At 42.7% G+C, this 19,972-nt stretch overlaps 1 protein-coding gene across 1 annotated transcript in view; it reads right to left on the reverse strand.

Moving 5' to 3' along the window:
* cntnap2a (contactin associated protein 2a) overlaps nt 1-19,972 on the reverse strand; it is a 1,233,088-nt gene that overhangs the window by 136,398 nt on the left and 1,076,718 nt on the right. Inside the window, 1 exon segment of the mRNA XM_034162408.1 lies at nt 15,807-15,836. Within this exon segment, the coding sequence (XP_034018299.1) occupies nt 15,807-15,836 (30 nt within the window).

The following is a 19,972-nucleotide window of genomic DNA, read 5'->3' on the forward strand; positions in this document are numbered from 1 at the left end:
CAATGTGGGGCCTCGACCTGGCTTCCCCATGGGCCACATACTCAGCTCTATCAGTCAGGTAGGACCGAAACCACTGGAGTGCTGTGTCTGAAAGGCCAATGAAATGCTGGAGTCGGTGAAGAAGGATGGTATGGTCTACAGTCTCAAAGGCGGCCGAGAGATCCAGGAGCAAGAGAAGGGATGGAGAGCCCTGGTCAGAAGCCACCAACAAATCATTGGTGACCCTGACCAGGGCTGTCTCAGTGCTGTGAGCAGAGCGAAACCCTGACTGAAACTTTGCAGATGATCATGGATTTGGGTGGAAACAACTTTTTCTATGATTTTTGAAAGGAATGGAAGATTTGAAATGGGCCGAAAGTTTGAAAGTAGTGCAGGGTCGAGAGTAGGTTTTTTTAGTAGAGGTTTTATTAAGGTGGTTTTAAGAGTTTGTGGCAGATGACCGGATTGCAGAGAGTAGTTTATAATATGTGTGAGGAGAGGGCTCAAGGAGACCACATGGGATTTAATCAAAGATGAGGGAAATGGAACCAAGTGACAGGTGGAGGGTGTCATCTTGCGAATGAGAGCCTCCACCTGTTTCTGTGTGGTGATAGTGAAAATAGTGAAATCGGGAACTGGGGAACCGGGGGTGGAATTGGGGGCACCAGAGGGGCTGAGAGAGCAAAGGATTTTATCACTTTTAGATGTGAAAAAATCTAAAAATACATCACACTGTTCATTGGTATTGATTTCATGCACATGTTTTGGGGGTCTTAGCAATTTATTTAGAATTGTGAAAAGTTGTCTTGAATTACCTGGATTACTGTTTATGATATTAGAAATAATAATGTGAACAAGCTTGACTGAGGGATTTGGAGTAGGATTTTTGATGTTGCCAGTATGCATCTCTATGGACAGTTAGACCTGAAGCTACATAGCGCCTCTCAAGGACCCTCCCAGCCGCCTTCTGTCTACGCAGTGCACCAATGTACCACAGAGCAGATTTGGAGAAGGACACAGCTCGCGTTTAAGGGGAGCATGGACCTCAAGGATTTGCTGTATTCCGGTGTTGTTGTAGTCCACAAGTCCATCTGGAGAACAATTATTAGCAGTTTGAGTGAGATGAGATAGATCAGATGCCAGTTGTTCTGGATTAATGTCATTTATTTTTGGAAAATGGATCAGGCGTTTAACTTTACTGTAATGAGCTTGTAGAGGGAGGTCAGTGAGATCACCTTATGGTCAGAAACACCCAGATCATACACATGAAGATTTTTTATGGGGGAGTTTGTAATGATGAGGTCCAAAATGTGTCCTTTAGTGTGAGTTGGAACATTGACATGTTGTATAAGGTGCAGTGAGTCGATGAGTTGTGTCAGCTCTGTGGAATACTGACTTTGGGGTGAATTAATATGAATATTCAGGTCCCCAAGTATCATCACATTGTTTGATGATGTGCAGACTGACAGAAGGAGCTCAGTTATCTCTGAAATGAAATTTGAATGTGGTTTGGGTGGGCGATATATGAGAATTACTGTCATTTGTAATGGTTTTGAACAAGTGAAAGCCAAACATTCAAATGAAGACAGTTTAGGCAGAGTGACAGGGGACAGATGTAAATCAGAGCGGTAAATAACCGCAATGCCCCCACACCTACCAGAGCCACGGGCCTTTTCTAAGAATGAATAGCCCAGTGGACATGTTTCATTCAATGTACAGTACACATCTGTTTTGTGCCAGGTTTCTGTGAGGCACATGAAGTGAATTCCTTTTTCAGTTATATGGCTAGGGATCAGGGATGCTTTGTTAGTCAGTGATTATTCTTCTTCTTTTTCTTTGTCTTTCGGCTGTTCCCGTTAGGGGTCGCCACAGCAGATCAATCGTTTCCACCTCACCCTGTCCTCTGTATCTTCCTCTGTCACAACAACCACCTGCATGTCCTCTCTCAGCACATCCATGAACCTCCTCTTTGGTCTCCCTCTTCTCCTCCTGCCTGGTGGCTCCATCCTCAGCATCCTTCTCCCTATATACCCTGGGTCTCTCCTCTGCACATGTCCAAACCATCTCAATCTCGCCTCTCTGACTTTGTCTCCAAACCGTCCCACCTGAGCTGTCTCTCTGATATGTTCATTCCTAATCTTGTCCATTCTTGTCACGCCCAAAGAGAATCTCAACATCTTCAGCTCTGCCACCTCCAGCTCTGCCTCCTGTCTTTTTGTTAGTGCCACCGTCTCTAAACCATACAACATAGCTGGTCTCACTACTGTTTTGTAAACTTTCCCCTTCACTCTTGCTGATATTCTTCGGTCACAAATCACTCCTGCCACCTTTCTCCACCCACTCCACCCTGCCTGCACTCTCTTCTTCACCTCTCTACCACACTCTCCATTACTTTGAACAGTTGACCCCAAATATTTAAACTCATCTACTTTCACCACTTCTACTCCTTGTAACTGCACTATTCCACTGGGCTCCCTTCCATTCACACACATGTACTCAGTCTTGCTTCTACTGACTTTCATTCCCCTTCTCTCCAAAGCGTATCTCCACCTCTCCAGACTAGACTCAACTTGCTCTCTAATCTCACTACAGATCACAATGTCATCTGCAAACATCATAGTCCATGGGGACTCCTGTCTGATCTCATCTGTCAACCTGTCCATCACCACTGCAAACAAGAAAGGACTCAGAGCTGATCCTTGGTGTAATCCCACCTCCACCTCGAATGAGTCTGTCATTCCGACTGCGCATCTCACCGCTGTCACACTATTCTTGTACATGTCCTGCACTACCCTAACATACTTCTCTGTCACTCTAGACTTCCTCATACAATGCCACAACTCTTTTCTTGGCACCCTATAATAAGCTTTTTCTAAGTCCACAAACACACAATGTAACTCTTTCTGTCCTTCGCTGTACTTTTCCAACAGTATTCTCAGAGCAAACATTGCATCTGTAGTGCTCTTTCTCGGCATGAAACCATATTGCTGCTCACAGATCTTCACCTGTTTTCTAAGCCTAGCTTCTACTACTCTTTCCCATAACTTCATGCTGTGGCTGATCAGCTTTATGCCTCTGTAGTTACTGCAGCTCTGCACATCACCCTTGTTCTTGAAAACAGGAACCAGCACACTTTGTCTCCACTCCTCAGGCATCCTCTCACTTTCCAAGATTTTATTAAACAATCTGGTTAGAAACTCTACTGCCATCACTCCTACACATTTCCATGCCTCCATTGGAATGTCATCTGGACCAACTGCCTTTCCACTCTTCATCCTCTTCATAGCAGCCCTCACTTCTTCCTTGCTAATCTCTTTTACTTCCTGATTTACTCTCACCACATCATCCAGCCTTTTCCTCTCGCTCATTTTCTTTATTCATCAACTCTTCAAAATATTCCCTCCACCTTCTCAGCACACACTCCTCACTTGTCAGCACATTACCATGTGCATCTTTTACCACCCTAACCTGCTGCACATCCTTTCCAGGTCTGTCCCTTTGTCTGGCCAATCGGTACAAGTCCTTTTCTCCTTCCTTACTATTCAACTTCTTGTACAGCTCACAATATGCCTTTTCCTTTGCTTTTGCCACTTCTCTTCTCGCCTTACGCCGCATCTCCTTGCACTCCTGTCTACTTTCTTCATCTCTCCGACTATCCCAAAACTTTTTCACCAACCTCTTTCTCCTTATGCTTTCCTGGACCTCTTCATTCCACCACCAAGTCTCCTTGTCTTCCTTCCACTGTCCAGATGTCATACCCAGTACTGCCCTAGCTGTCTCCCTCACCACATCTGCAGTACTCTTCCAGTTGTCCAAAACTGCTTCCCCTCCAGCTAGTGCTTCTCTCACCTGCTCACTAAATTTCACACAACAGTCTTCCTCCTTCAGCTTGCATCATCTGATCCTTTGTTGAGCTCTCACTCTCTTCTTCTTCTTTACCTCTAAAGTCATCCTACAAACAACCATCCTATGCTGTCTAGTGACACTCTCTCCTGCTACCACCTTACAGTCTGTGATTTCTTTTAGCTTGCATCTCCTATAAAGAATGTAGTCCACCTGTGTGCACCTTCCTCCACTCTTATATGTTAACCTGTGCTCCTCCCTTTTCTTAAAGTAGGTATTCACCACAGCCATTTTCATCCTTTTTGCAAAATCAACTACCATCTGTCCTTCCACATTCCTATCCTTGATACCATATCTACCCATTACTTCCTCATCACCTCTGTTCCCTTCACCAACATGCCCAGTGAAGTCTGCTCCTATCACCACTCTTTCATGCTTGGGCACACTCTCCACCACCTCATCTAACACACTCCAGAAATCTTCTTTCTCCTTCATCTCACAACCTACCTGTGGGGCATATGCACTGATGATATTCATCATCACCCCTTCAGTTTCCAACTTCACAATCATCACCCTGTCAGACACTCGCTTAACCTCCAACACACTTTTAACATACTCTTCCTTTAAAATGACCCCAACACCATTTCTCTTCCTGTCCTCACCATGGTACAACAACTTGTACCCACCACCGATGCTCCTGCTCTTACTTCCCTTCCACTTGGTCTCTTGCACACACAATATGTCTACCTTTCTCCTCTCCATCATATCAGCCAGCTCTCTCCCTTTACCAGTCATACTACCAACATTCAAAGTCCCCACTCTCATTTCCACCCTTCTAGTTTTCTTCTTCTCCCACTGTTCATGGCAACGTTTTCCTCCTCTTCTTCGTCGTCTTCGCCCAGCAGTAGCCCAATTTCCACCAGCACCCTGTTGGGCAATAGCACCGGTGGCGGACGTTGTTAACCCGGGCCGCGACCGATCCGGTATGGGAATTCGATTCTGAGTCTGCATAGTTGGGTTGGCTTGTTTTACGCCGGATGCCCTTCCTGACGCAACCCTCCTCATTTATCTGGGCTTGGGACCGGCACTCAGAATGTACTGGCTGCACACCCCATGTGGCTGAGTTTTTGTTAGTCAGTGATTGACAGTTTAAAAGTTAAATTATAACAGCTGAACTTGCATTTGATGGGGACTTTACCAAAGGGCGGAGCATGCTGAAATCCACTCCGCGTTTTCCTGATTGCCCGCTGCAGCGCTGCCCGAGGACTACAGTACTGTAGTTTTTATGCCCTGAAGTGGCGCTGTTCTGATGACATGTCAGATGACGCGCAGGGTATGCACCAGTACGAGCAGCTGTCCACAGGCTTGGAATTGAGCCCTCAGTCCGGAGTCCAGTGTAAATAAATCACCGCCAAGCCCCTCTGTGGACATATCGGGGCTGACAGAGGTTCCCCAGGTGGTCAGTTGGTCCAGAGCGAAAGCTGAAATCCAGGAGTTGGTTGGGCAAATGCAGAAGCATGGTAGCAGGCGGAGGGAGTGTTGCGTTGCTATTGGTAGCCGGTGACCATGGACCAGGACCGCGTAGATGGAAAACTGTAGTGTACAACATGATCCACACCAGAGCCAAAAATGGAGAGGATGACGAGTGATGGATAATGAATCCCATGAAGCCAAAAACCAGAGAGGTTAAACATATCCCAGCATGTTGCTGCTGAATTTCTTCTGTAATTCAAACCGATGTTCTTGAGCAGCTTGATGTGTGTGAAAATAAAAAAACAAGATCCACGCATATTGTCCCTGTGTTTCCATGGATTCCCTCCAGGTGCTCCGCCTTCCTCCCACTTCCAAAGACACGGATGTTGAATTGGGTGTTTGTGCATGTGTGAATGTGTTTTGTCTCTCTCGATGTGTTCCTGTGAAGGACTGGGAGCCTGTCCAGGGTCTACCCTGCTTTTCACCCAATGACTGCTGAGATAGGCTTCAGCAAGAAGGAGGTCCCTTTTTCCAATGCCAACTCATCATCAACATCTGGACTCAAGACAAAATATGTGCAGAGCTGAAAGACTCAATGATTGTCACCATCTACAAGTCTGACTGTGGAAACCATCATGGAATCTTCTTGCCATCTACCACAAGAAAGATTCTTGCAGGGATTGCAAACATCCATCTGAGACTGCAAGCAGAAAATGTGCATAAGGTTCCTGCAGCAACCATGTGCAGCGTCTCTAAGAAACAGCGCATGTCAAGACTGCCCATGCTCAGTCACTTCCACATCCACCATTCCAACCAGGAATTGACCAAGAGACCATCTTTCTCGCCACCGAGGGATTGCTATGACCCCCAATCTGCACAAGCTAAATCTGATCATTCATGTTTAGCAGATCACAATGTATCCCGACGTCACAATTTTTTAAAACATGTTTAAAACATTCTAGATTGCTAACAATACAATGTTCTAGAACATGACATGTATCACTGATTACACCCAATGTCAATCCTCAGTTGCGTATCCAATTGTTTTTTTGCATCAAAAATCTATACAATTTGGCATCCAAAATTAGCAATGGTAGACCAACCACTCTTATTCCAACAATAATCTGAACACAAGTTGTCATATATGTCATATATGTCCCAGACAATCCACCCGTGTATATAGTACATCCGAAAAGTATTCACAGCACTTTTCCACATTTTATGCTACAGCCTTATCCCAAAATGGAGTAAATTCAGTTTTTCCCTCAAATTTCCACTCACAACACCCCATAATGACAACATGAAAAATGCTTTTTTTGTGGAAATTTATTAAAAATAAAAAACAAACAAGAAATCACATGTACATAAATATTCACACGCTTTGCTCAATACTTTGTTGATGCACCTTTGGCAGCAATGACAGCCTGCCTCATGTCTTCATGAATATGATGCCACAAGCTTGGTGCACCTATGTTTGGGCAGTTTTGTCCATTCCTCTTTGCTGCACCTCTCAAGCTCCATCAGGTTGGATGGGGAGTATCGGTGCACAGCCATTTTCAGATCTCTCCAGAGATGTTCAATCAGATTCAGGTGTGAGCTCTGGCTGGGCCACTCAAGGACATTCACAGAGTTGTCCTGAAGTCACTCCTTTGATATCTTGGCTGTGTGCGTAGGGTCAATGTACTGCTGAAAGATGACCTGTCGTCCCAGTCTGACGTCAAGAGGACTCTGAAGCAGGTTTTCATCAAGGATGTCTCTGTACATTGCTGCATTCATCTTTCCCTCAATCCTGACTAGTCTCCCAGTTCCTGCCACTGAAAAACATCCCCACAGCATGATACTGCCACCACCATGCTTCACTGTAGGGATGGTGCCTGGACAGACACCCTCTCTACTTTTAAGATTAGGCTTAAAACTTTCCTTTTTGCTAAAGCTTATAGTTAGGGCTGGACCAGGTGACCCTGAACCATCCCTTAGTTATGCTGCTATAGACTTAGACTGCTGGGGGGTTCCCATGATGCACTGTTTCTTTCTCTTTTTGCTCTGTATGCACCACTCTGCATTTAATCATTAGTGATTGATCTCTGCTCCCCTCCACAGCATGTCTTTTTCCTGGTTCTCTCCCTCAGCCCCAACCAGTCCCAGCAGAAGACTGCCCCTCCCTGAGCCTGGTTCTGCTGGAGGTTTCTTCCTGTTAAAAGGGAGTTTTTCCTTCCCATTGTCGCCAAGTGCTTGCTCACAGGGGGTCGTTTTGACCGTTGGGGTTTTTACATAATTATTGTATGGCCTTGCCTTACAATATAAAGCGCCTTGGGGCAACTGTTTGTTGTGATTTGGTACTATATAAATAAAATTGATTTGATTTGATTTGGTTTCCTCCAAACATGATGCCTGGCATTCACGCGAAAGAGTTCAATCATTGTCTCATCAGACCAGAGAATTTTGTATCTCATGGTCTGAGAGTCCTTCAGGTGCCTTTTGTCAAACTCCAGGTGGGCTGCCATGTGCCTTTTACTAAGGAGTGGCTTCCGTCTGGACACTCTACCATACAGGCCTGATTGGTGGATTGCTGCAGAGATGGTTGTCCTTCTGGAAGGTTCTCCACTTTCCACAGAGGAATTCTGGAGCTCTGACAGAGTGACCATGAGGTTCTTCGTCACCTCCCTTACTAAGGCCCTTCTCCCAGATCGCTCAGTTTAGATGGGCGGCCAGCTCTAGTAAGAGTCCTGGTGGATCCAAACATCATTCATTCATGGATGATGGAGGCCACTGTGTCACTGGGGCCTACAAACAACAGAAATGTTTCTGTACCCTTCCACAGATTTGTGTCGAAACATCTCAAGGATGATCAGTGAAAACAGGATGCAGCTGAGCTCAGTTCTGAGCTTCATGGCAAAGGTTGTGAATACTTAAGTACATGAGATTTCCTACATTTTTTATTATTAATAAACTTGCAAAAATATCAAAAAACCTTTTTCACATGCTCATTACGGGGTACTGTGTGTAGAATTTTGAAGAAAAAAAAAAAAGAATTTCATCCATTTTAGAATGAGGCTGCTTCAGAAAATATGGAAAAAGTGAAGCATTGTGAATACTTTCTGGATGGACTGTACATGTCTACTACTTATTTTCCACTCATCATGATGTAAGACCTAATCTGACGTCATGTTCCGATCAATAATTGCCTTTCTGTTGGTCTCTGTGCTTCTTAATTGGCTCAGTGAAAACTTTGGTCCCCTCATGAGCACTGATATAATGTGAAGCACACACACTGAGTCGATACGTTCATCTCTGAGTCATTTCAAGGTGTGATCAGTGCAGCGCACCGCTCTGTAATGACGTACTATTGAGGAAGCATTTAATATTTATTATGACACAACATGCTTACACTTAGACACGGAATGTACAAAATTCCTTGTTAAGAGCCCCTTCACACATAACACAATTTAAGTCGACTATTGCACAAAGGAGAACTTGCATGCCAATTGTGACAATTGGAGTTGCTTCCAACGCCTTGTACACCTGTTACTACAACTGTTTTCACACACCAGCAGCTGAATGATAGAGTGTGTGCTGTGAGAGCCCATCAAACCATCTCACGGCAGGTGTCGGCCAGATTCCAGGTGACACATACGAACATCTAACACTGCTTGCATGGCACTAAGAAAATGTGTGGCCATTGGCGCAATTAGCAGGAAAACAGTCAATAATAACAATACTTTCGAGCTGGATGTGAAATTTGTCTAAGTGCTCCACGAGTGTGGCTTTGCAAAAAGCAACACGCATGTGGCCTGCATATGTATCACATGCGTCTGTCGCACCCCCCATCCCCGCCCCCGAATCACATGTGGTGTGCCGGTGGGGGTGGGGGCACACTTGCATAAAATGCTGATTTGTATGCTGCCCAGACATGATCACCTGGGGGCCAGACAGGCAGGTCTGAGTGCACACAGCATGGTGAGATGCCTGTCAGCTGCTGACCAGAGACTCACTGACAGCTCATATAACACAGAACAGAGTGACATGTTGGTGTATGCGCTGAACTGACAGGAGGTGTGGCCGCCAACAGCTGCAACTGTTGAGATCTCTGGTTCTGGACGTACCAGCTGGAGAACACGTACTGTGTTTGGACGGACATGAACTTACAACTGTCCACTGTGACGCGCGTGTGTCTGCTTGCTGTCCTCATGTGGACATACATAAAAAAATATATCGCTGTTGCAACAGGCTGCAGCGAGCAAGCGCACGGCGCGCACATTGACAGGTTACCCCAGGTGAAACATACCATCAGATCATAACACACAGGGGGCGATCTGAATGTCACGTCACCCACGTGGGCTCTGTTCCACATGACGCGGTGTCTGTCTTGCGGCACTGTCCACAAGACACGCGTGTCAGGCCGGCTGGACAGGCCACCAGCAGATGTGGATATGATAAGAGCGCACTGCTTCTCATTCATGTCATTTCATGACTAATTATAATTTCAGCTTTCATGATAATTATAGTGGGCGATTTTAACATCCACACAGATGCTGAGAATGACAGCCTCAACACTGCATTTAATCTATAATTAGACTCAATTGGCGTTGCTCAAAATGTAAATGAGTCCACCCACCACTTTAATCATATCTTAGATCTTGTTCCGACTTATGGTATGGAAATTGAAGACTTAACAGTATTCCCTGAAAACTCCCTTCTGTCTGATCATTTCTTAATAACATTTACATTTACTCTGATGGACTACCCAGCAATGGGGAATAAGTTTCATTACACTAGAAGTCTTTCAGAAAGCGCTGTAACTAGGTTTAAGGATATGATTCCTTCTTTATGTTCTCTAATGCCATATACCAACACAGTGCAGAGTAGCTACCTAAACTCTGTGAGTGAGATAGAGCATCTCGTCAATAGTTTTACATCCTCATTGAAGACAACTTTGGATGCTGTAGCTCCTCTGAAAAAGAGAGCCTTAAATCAGAAGTGCCTGACTCCGTGGTATAACTCACAAACTCGCAGCTTAAAGCAGATAACCCGTAAGTTGGAGAGGAAATGGCGTCTCACTAATTTAGAAGATCTTCACTTAGCCTGGAAAAAGAATCTGTTGCTCTATTAAAAAGCCCTCCATAAAGCTAGGACATCTTACTACTCATCACTAATTGAAGAAAATAAGAACAACCCCAGGTTTCTTTTCAGCACTGTAGCCAGGCTGACAAAGAGTCAGAGCGCTATTGAGCCGAGTATTCTTTTACTTTAACTAGTAATGACTTCATGACTTTCTTTGCTAATAAAATTTTAACTATTAGAGAAAAAATTACTCATAACCATCCCAAAGACGTATCGTTATCTTTGGCTGCTTTCAGTGATGCCTGTATTTGGTTAGACTCTTTCTCTCCGATTGTTCTGTCTGAGTTATTTTCATTAGTTACTTCCTCCAAACCATCAACATGTCTATTAGACCCCATTCCTACCAGGCTGCTCAAGGAAGCCCTATCATTAATTAATGCTTCAATCTTAAATATGATCAATCTATCTTTGTTAGTTGGCTATGTACCACAGGCTTTTAAGGTGGCAGTAATTAAACCATTACTTAAAAAGCCATCACTTGACCCAGCTATCTTAGCTAATTATAGGCCAATCTCCAACCTTCCTTTTCTCTCAAAAATTCTTGAAAGGGTAGTTGTAAAACAGCTAACTGATCATCTACAGAGGAATGGTCTATTTGAAGAGTTTCAGTCAGGTTTTAGAATTCATCATAGTACAGAAACAGCATTAGTGAAGGTTACAAATGATCTTCTTATGGCCTCAGACAGTGGACTCATCTCTGTGCTTGTTCTGTTAGACCTCAGTGCTGCTTTTGATACTGTTGACCATAACATTTTATTACAGAGATTAGAGCGTGCCATAGGTATTAAAGGCACTGCGCTGTGGTGGTTTGAATCATATTTATCTAATAGATTACAATTTGTTCTTGTAAATGGGGAATCTTCTTCACAGACTAAGGTTAATTATGGAGTTCCACAAGGTTCTGTGCTAGGACCAATTTTATTCACTTTATACATGCTTCCCTTAGGCAGTATTATTAGACAGCATTGCTTAATTTTTCATTGTTACGCAGATGATACCCAGCTTTATCTATCCATGAAGCCAGAGGACACACACCAATTAGCTAAACTGCAGGATTGTCTTACAAACATAAAGACATGGATGCCCTCTAATTTCCTGCTTTTAAACTCAGATAAAACTGAAGTTATTGTACTTGGCCCCACAAATCTTAGAAACATGGTGTCTAACCAGATCCTTACTCTGGATGGCATTACCCTGACCTCTAGTAATACTGTGTGAAATCCTGGAGTCATTTTTGATCAGGATATGTCATTCAATGTGCATATTAAACAAATATGTAGGACTGCTTTTTTGCATTTGCGCAATATCTCTAAAATTAGAAAGGTCTTGTCTCAGAGTGATGCTGAAAAACTAATTCATGCATTTATTTCCTCTAGGCTGGACTATTGTAATTCATTATTATCAGGCTGTCCTAAAAGTTCCCTGAAAAGCCTTCAGTTAATTCAAAATGCTGCAGCTAGAGTACTGACGGGGACTAGAAGGAGAGAGCATATCTCACCCATATTGGCCTCTCTTCACTGGCTTCCTGTTAATTCTAGAATAGAATTTAAAATTCTTCTTCTTACTTATAAGGTTTTGAATAATCACATCCCATCTTATCTTAGGGACCTCATAGTACCATATCACCCCAATAGAGCGCTTCGCTCTCAGACTGCAGGCACAACTGTTTGTTGTGATTTGGTGCTATATAAATAAAATTGATTTGATTTGATTACGACTGTACATCAGTGACCATGGGTCATCTACAGAGGAACAGATGGATCATACTGCTATTGTCCACTTTATAAGAGGGATTCAATAAAATGCAGTGTTTTTTATGGTGTGTGTTTTTTTTAAAATGCGTCCATCTCCTTGTTGATTTCAGGCATTTTTCTGCACCTTTTACAGGACAGTGATGGTAGCTCAGTGGTAAAGTTTCTGGCTGGCAATCAGAGCTTTTGTAAATCGCAGGGTCGAATCCTGTGGGTGGAATGTATTTTTCTTTTTTCTTTTTCACAGCAGCTGCGCAATGTGGTTACACATGCTCCAGCTGCTCGCACTGTGTTCTCGCTGTGACAGTTTCATGCATGACACCATCATTTGCATGAAACCATTGCAACAGGATCGTTCACACCTGCCTGTTGGCTCGATGTTTTCGTGGTTCGCTCATACGAGCTTCCACTATGATTCGCCCTGATTTGTACTTATTTGTACTATGTGCGCAGGGGCCCTGATACGACATTGTAATGCCATGTCCCGCTGTTCATGAAGTGTTTATGTGTCTTTTATGTCAGTAAGTCATAACATGTAGAGAACAACATCACCTCCTTATGTGTAGTTGTAGCAGCAGCAGCAGCAGCAGCAGCAGCAGCAGCAGTAGTAGTAGTAGTCGTAGTAGTAGTACTACACATATAATTTCTTAGAATAATCTTATTCTCCCTCCTGCTTATATTTGTTTTGGCTTTACAAGCTCATTTTTGATTTTCATGTTCTAAATGCCATTCCAAAAGCCTTTCCACCCCTCCAGCAATTCCGGACTGAGATATTATCATAGAAATTCCATTTTGCCGACGCAGTGCTTCCTAAGTGCTTGTTTACAGCGGTGTTTATTTGAAACGATCTCTCTTAAAGGTCCATAACAGGCTCAGTTATGATGATCTGTGAGCAGCTACTGCGACTTCGTCTACAGCTATTTCCAACTCCTTTGAGTTCATGTACAGAATGAATCTGGATGAATTTCTTAAATTTAATCTTGGATCAGCCTTATTCAGCATAAATGATTTAATTACAGAAGACGTCACAAAACAGCACTGAGGAGGTTTTGTTTTTGTGTATTGTGTCAAAAAGCTTCTTTCACTCAGCAGCTGCTGTTCCTGCCACATGGGACTCTGGAGTCATTTTGGCTCTGGAACTATGATTTTTCAGACATGGTACTCTGGGCTTTGTCCAGGAAATACTGTGTTGAACTTGTGTTTGTAATATTGCATCGTTTCTTTAGGCCTTAATATAAGCTGCAGAAAATAAGAACGTCCGAGGAAGTTCCAGCCCTAACTCGGATGACTTGGAATGTGTTCTGGATGTGCACAAAGTTCCAGAGGCAGGAGGATGGATGTGCTGAGGGAGGACATGCAGGTGGTTGGTGTGACAGAAGAAGTAGCTAAAGACAGGGTGGGATGAAGACAAACAGCAGCATCAGGTTGTAACTGATTATTTTCATTATGTGACATATTATTAATCATTTTGTCTCAGCAAAGTTCCACAGGAAATGACTGATGCACTCTTATCCTGAATGACTGCACCAGAAAATATAATGTTTAAATGAAGGGCAACCGCTGTAAAACTTGTGCCAAATCCCAATGCGGATCTACAGTACTGGATGCTGGATCTGCTGTGGTGACCTTAAGCAACTGAACGCACCCAGAAGCAAGCTAGAGTATTGTCCGGAACCCCGTTGTTAGCTGTGGTAGACTCCTGCCTCTATGGGGCTGGTGCTTAGGCCGTGTTCTTGTGCTGCCAAGATCAGAGCCTCTGTGCTGTCCTTTAGGCCGACCTTTGCTAGCCACTGATAGGTCTTTTTGATATCAGCCATTTCCTCTATCTCTCAATGGAGGGGCTTGGTCTTCCATGACATATCCTCTTCCTGTTCCTCATCACCGTCTGTCTTCAGCTGCCTGAGGAATTCTTGTAGCAGTTGATCTCAGGGGGCCATCTTTCTGATGTATTCAGGAATGCTCCTCATCTCATCCTGGATTGTAGCTCTGACACTCATTAATCCTCACCCTCCCTCGCTGGGTTGCTCATAGAGCCTCAGGGTGCTGGACTTTGGGTGGAAACCTCTGTGCACTGTGAGGAGTTTTTATGTCTTGACTTCAGTGACATCTATCGCCTCCTGTGGCCAACTTATTATCCCTTATTATTGACGGCTCAGATCTTATTCCTACCATTGAGCTGGCTTTTCAGCAGCTGCCTGCCTGCCTGCCTGCCTTTCTTTCTTTCTTTCTTTCTTTCTTTCTTTCTTTCTTTCTTATCTATCTATCTATCTATCTATCTATCTATCTATCTATCTATCTATCTATCTATCTATCTATCTATCTATCTATCTATCTATCTATCTATCTATCTATCTATCTATCTATCTATCTATCTATCTATCTATCTATCTATCTATCTATCTATCTATCTATCTATCTATCTATCTATCTATATATATATATATATATATATATATGTGTGTGTGTGTGTGTGTGTGTGCGTGTATCTTCACAGCGGACTGTGGGTTGAACCCAAAAACAACAATCTTTATTTCATCAGCCCACAAAATGTTGCTCCGTTTCTCTTTAGTTCAGTCAGTGTGTTGTTTGTCAAACTGTAACCTCTTCAGCACATGTCGTTTTTCCAACAATGGGACGTTTCAGGGGCTTCTTGTCCATATGTCTTCACATAGGTGTCTTCTAGTTGTTACAGTGCTCACAGGTATTTTCAGACCTTCTTTGATCCCCCTGGTCTTCTTCGATCCATTTGAATGGTGGTTTTCTCTTTTCTTCCACATCTTTCTAGTTTTGTTGCCATTTTAAAGCATTTGAGATCATTTTCTGCATCATTTTCCAATCAACTTTTTAATCAAAGTACGCTGTTCTTCTAAACAATGTCTGGAACGACACATTTTACTCAGATTTCCAGATAGAAATGCAAGTCGACAACCAGCAGGAACAACATTTGCTGTACATTTGACCTTTAATAAGGATCACCTACAGGCGGAATAATGGTCACAGAAAATACTGCTATTTTTTTTTTTGAACAGCCTAATATTCCTTTTTCTTCACTTCCTGTAAAGTAAAAACTAATTTGATGAATTTGTCTCTGTGTTTTGATGTGGAATAGAATGTGCAGTGTTCCCAATCCATCTGTGTGTACAGAAATAAAAGCTAATATAATGATTTTGTGCTTTACTCACTTTTTAAACACACTGCTGTTACTTTGAACACAACTTGGTAAACTTTTACAGATCAGCTTAATAAACAAGCTTTTTTCTCCCATTATGCTTGGTGCTGCCACAGCAGATCCGAGATGGATCTGCACGTTGATTTGGCACAAGTTGTATGCCGGCTGCCCTTCCTCCTCTGGACATACATGGGGGACGGGGTACAGGTGGCCTTGAACTGGTGACCTTGCAGTTGGGATGCAAGCTTTGCAGTAAAGAACATTTTTCCACCCGGTTATCTGCATCGTCCTTCAATAGCTGAGCACCCCTCACTTTCAGAACCACTGGTCTACAGTTGCACAGTTTTTGAGATATTTTAAACATGGTGTGAAGGCAGAAAGGAACTATAGTGTCTAATGAAAATGGTTCTGGGGCGTTTGGTGTCAAGAAGACTAAGAAGAAGTGATGACACTCATTAAATGTTACCTACTGTCTTGGCAGGTGAGAGAAGCTGGTTTCCCTGTGACGGCCGACGACACATGCAGATACAAGCATGATGTCACATCCGCGAGGACAGAAGCATGCAAAAGCAAAAGCAAAACAAAGAGAGAACTGAGCAAAACATGCAAAAGAAAAAAGAAAAAAAATCAGAGATTGTGGCCCTGAGGGTTAATAAAGTGAAAAATCAACAGATGGTGGCATGAAAGGAAATAAACGTGCAGAGTTACAGTTCTACGTGCATATACGTGCATGAATTGGAAAGCTAAAAGTTAACAGTGTGAAATGAATGGCAGCAGACTGATGGTTTAACATTTACTCTCAAGGCCATTAGAACAAATGAGCCACTGTGCAGTAAACACTAAAGCAATCAAACGCTTGATGAGGGGCATATTGATTGAGGAAGAGAGGAGGAGATGATACAGACACGAGTAAACAAACTCCATGTGGAATCGTGCAACACATCATTCCGAGCGCAGCGGTTTTCCTTTTCATCAGCAGCCTCAAACCGGCTCCTGTCCTTCCAGAGGAGTCACTTCAACCATGGCACCATCAGAGGAATCAAAAGAGTGCACAAGAGGAGCACATCATAGCTCAAATTTGTGCAGAAAAGCACAAAACAGGCGATGCTGAATGACCTAACGTTTCGAGAACTTTTATTTATAGTTTATGAGCAATCTGAATAGAAACAAACAAAATGGAAAATCTTGTAGAAAATCTAGATCCCAGTTTGAAACATACACATAGATAACAGGTTTTTGACTAAATACAATTTATAATCCATCCTCAGTATACCATGACTGAGACAAAAATGTACAGTGGCCATTCCAGGGTGGCAGCATAGGACTGAAGGAAAATGCTCCAGTCATATTGAAAATATACCACATTATTTGTCTGGTCATAAATATTCCAAAAAGGTATCGCTTAGACAATCTATGAATGAATGTTATGGAGTTATGGGGAAAAAAAGGTCAGTTTCAGTTTGTACAGGAGTCAAAGGTTAAAGTTGGTTCATTTTTGGTAAAAAATGATAAAAAGTAATGGTTGAGCTAATATGGTTTTAGAAAGGAATTGTTTGCACCATCTATTGTGCTTAGTTATGCTAAATGAATCCAATGGATGTTAAACTTGTTTGACCTTTACTTTTTTAGCCAAAGCTATTCCATTTATTAATCCTATTAGCTCAAAGAAATGGTAAATGGACTGCATCTATATAGCACTTTTCCATCTGCATCAGACATTCAAAGAGCTCTACAATGATGCCTCACATTCACCCATTCACACACACACACACACACACACACACACACACACACACACACACACACACACACACACACACACACACACACACACACACACACACACACACACACACACACACACACACACACACACACACACACACAGATGTCAGGGTGCTGCCATACAAGGCGCTCACTGCATACTGGGCGCGGCCCTTAGTGATTTTCTGGTCTGGTTGGGGTTTGAACTGAGCCTCTGGTCTCAAGCCCAACGCTTAACCACGAGACCATCACCTCAAACAATAATTTGAACCACTTTTTTTTTTAACCAAAATTAGAGCAACTTTAATATTTGACATTTTTACAAACTGGAATGGACATTTTTCACCATTTTTACTGTCTTTACCTCATAACTTCTTAACACCCAATCATAGATCATCCAAACTATATGTTTTTGGAATCACTATGATCAGACAAATAATCTGTTATACTTTTCAACATGACTGGAGCATTTTAAAATTTTGACCCCTCTGTAATCCTTCATTGACTCCGACTTGGATTCCTTATTCTTTGTATAATTTTCTTGTATTGTTAGACTTGAAAAAAAGAACAAGTTTGAAACTGTTTACAATATTTGTTGTGGTGTGTTAGTTTTTCTCTATTGTGGTTTGTCAGCTCTCTAACCTCAGAAGATTGTTTTAATTTGCTTTAAGTTCTATTTTTAAACTCTTTAAGAAACAGTGTAGAGAAGTGCACTGAAGGGAAGAAATTCCTTATTTTATTGTATTGTTCAACCTGAAAAACAGAATAAGTTTGAAACTGTTTACAGTATTTGTTGTGTGTTAATTTTGTTGTATTGCGGTGGGTCAGCCCTCTACCTCAAGAAATTTTGTTTTAAGTTGTGTTGAGTAATATTTTTTTAAATGATAATGATAATAAAGTATTTTGTTGTCACGTACAATGTTTGGCGAAATTCTATCCTAGGTCTTTTGGATCCTTTGGATCTATGAAGCTTAAATACGAAAAAGTATCAGTATCGATATCTGCGATACTGGGCCTGTATTTATTTGGTATTGGATCAATACCAAAATTCCCAGTATCGCCCACCTCTACCAGTGACCACCCTACATTTTTTTGTAGGTCATGTATACGGAGGCTTTAGTCCCCATAAGTTATATTAATTAGGCCAACATTGGTTTTGAGCTGATGGACCAAGAGGTTTGCTGTCTGTTTTTAAGTCAATACCGTGTTACCGTCTGTGAGCTACGCTCTCACCGCTCAGATTAGCAGTGGATTACGGGTAGAATTTGTCTAATTTGTGGCATTGTTACATGTAAAGGTCTTGCCCATTTCTCTCTCTCTTTCTCTCTGTAATATTTTTCACGTTTCTAAACTGTCTTCAACCCCTTCAGCAGAAAAGTAAGACAGAATATGTGGATGTAAATCAGGACGCGTTATCTGGCAGCCATTACGCTCGCGGTTTCAGCGCCGCGAGTGGCACGTTGACAAAGCCTTTCTAACCTCCTTCCATTCCGCTAAGTGAAAGCACAAATACTGTGAGAGGAGAACTGGCAGATGATAAGGTGAAGAATGTTCAGCGGTGTTTGAATCAGCAGAAGTGATGAGACGACGAAATTATATTCTAAAAGGGGATCAGAGGGGTTAAGGCTATCACGTCCGGTTGGAATGCCACCGGAACTTTTTCCATGAGATAGGAAGAACTCTGTGATCTGCCTCAGCACTTTACATCTTTCCGCAAATCCCCGAAAAGTATTTCAGCCCCGGAGTTTTCTTTATGGCCACTGAGAGCTCAGCACAAAGGGAGGAATGAGGCAGAGGAGGGAAAACCGGCGGGAAGCAGGAACGCTGGACAGATATTCCACAATTTGAACTCCTGATGGATTTGAGGGGCAACATGAAAACCCGTCCCTCACCAGACGAATGGTAGGACTGTGGTGTGACAACTAAGGTTGATGGAGACGATGAGGTGCCAAACACACGCTTGATTCAAAGTCCTAAACTGTCAAATAAATGTCCACACAAAGTGACTTAAGTTCTTTCTCAGCACGGAGGATTAGAATGCCATTAAAACTCATAACCACGTGGATCACTGTTCCAAGGACATGCGCTCATTCACACGTGTGCATCTTCCGAAGTGCAAGCTCAGCGTGGTGAAGCTGGACAGAAGCTTCTTAAGACAAAAAACTCTTAAGCCCTTTGGATGGTTTGGAGCTGATTAAACGCTGGGATGCTGTCATGCTGAACGAAACAAAGTAGGACGTTTGTGTTGGTATCACTTAGAAGTCAGATTTCTACAGAACAGTTAGTTAAGGGTCTCATATGTGTTCAAACTGCACTCAAACGTGTCAATGAACGAATGTCCCCTTAAAACCATCACACACTCCAAATCCACAATGTTAGACTTTAATAAAACAAATGTACTTCAGTTGATTTATTGAGATAAAAGGTATAGTTCATATTTGATCCTGATTGCTGAGCTTTCACACTGATTACTGACCTTTGATTGTGATTGCTGACTTTTGACCCCAATAATTGAACTTTGTATTGTGCTTTGACTTGACATGTTCCCTCTAATGACTTATTTTCTCCACCAGATGGCGACCTCCTGTTCTGTTCCTGTAGTATTTTCTGTTCACCACTTGATGGCACCCTTTAGTTGATCTGCATACCAGTTATTAGTTATGTTTGATTAGGCAGAGATTATTTAAACCCAGATATTCTGTTTGTCCATTGCCAGATACGACTGTGGACTCCCATGTCTATTTGTCTTTGCCATGCTTACCTTTTTCCTCACTATCCACCACGTCTCATCAACGCTCCCAAGGGAGATCAGAGAAGTTTTACCTGACTGCTGCAGTGTGACCTTGAATGCGTCTCCAGCTGTGTGCTCAGA

The sequence above is a fragment of the Thalassophryne amazonica genome, chromosome 1 (assembly GCF_902500255.1).
Source record: "Thalassophryne amazonica chromosome 1, fThaAma1.1, whole genome shotgun sequence".
Taxonomy (NCBI): Eukaryota; Metazoa; Chordata; class Actinopteri; order Batrachoidiformes; family Batrachoididae; genus Thalassophryne; species Thalassophryne amazonica.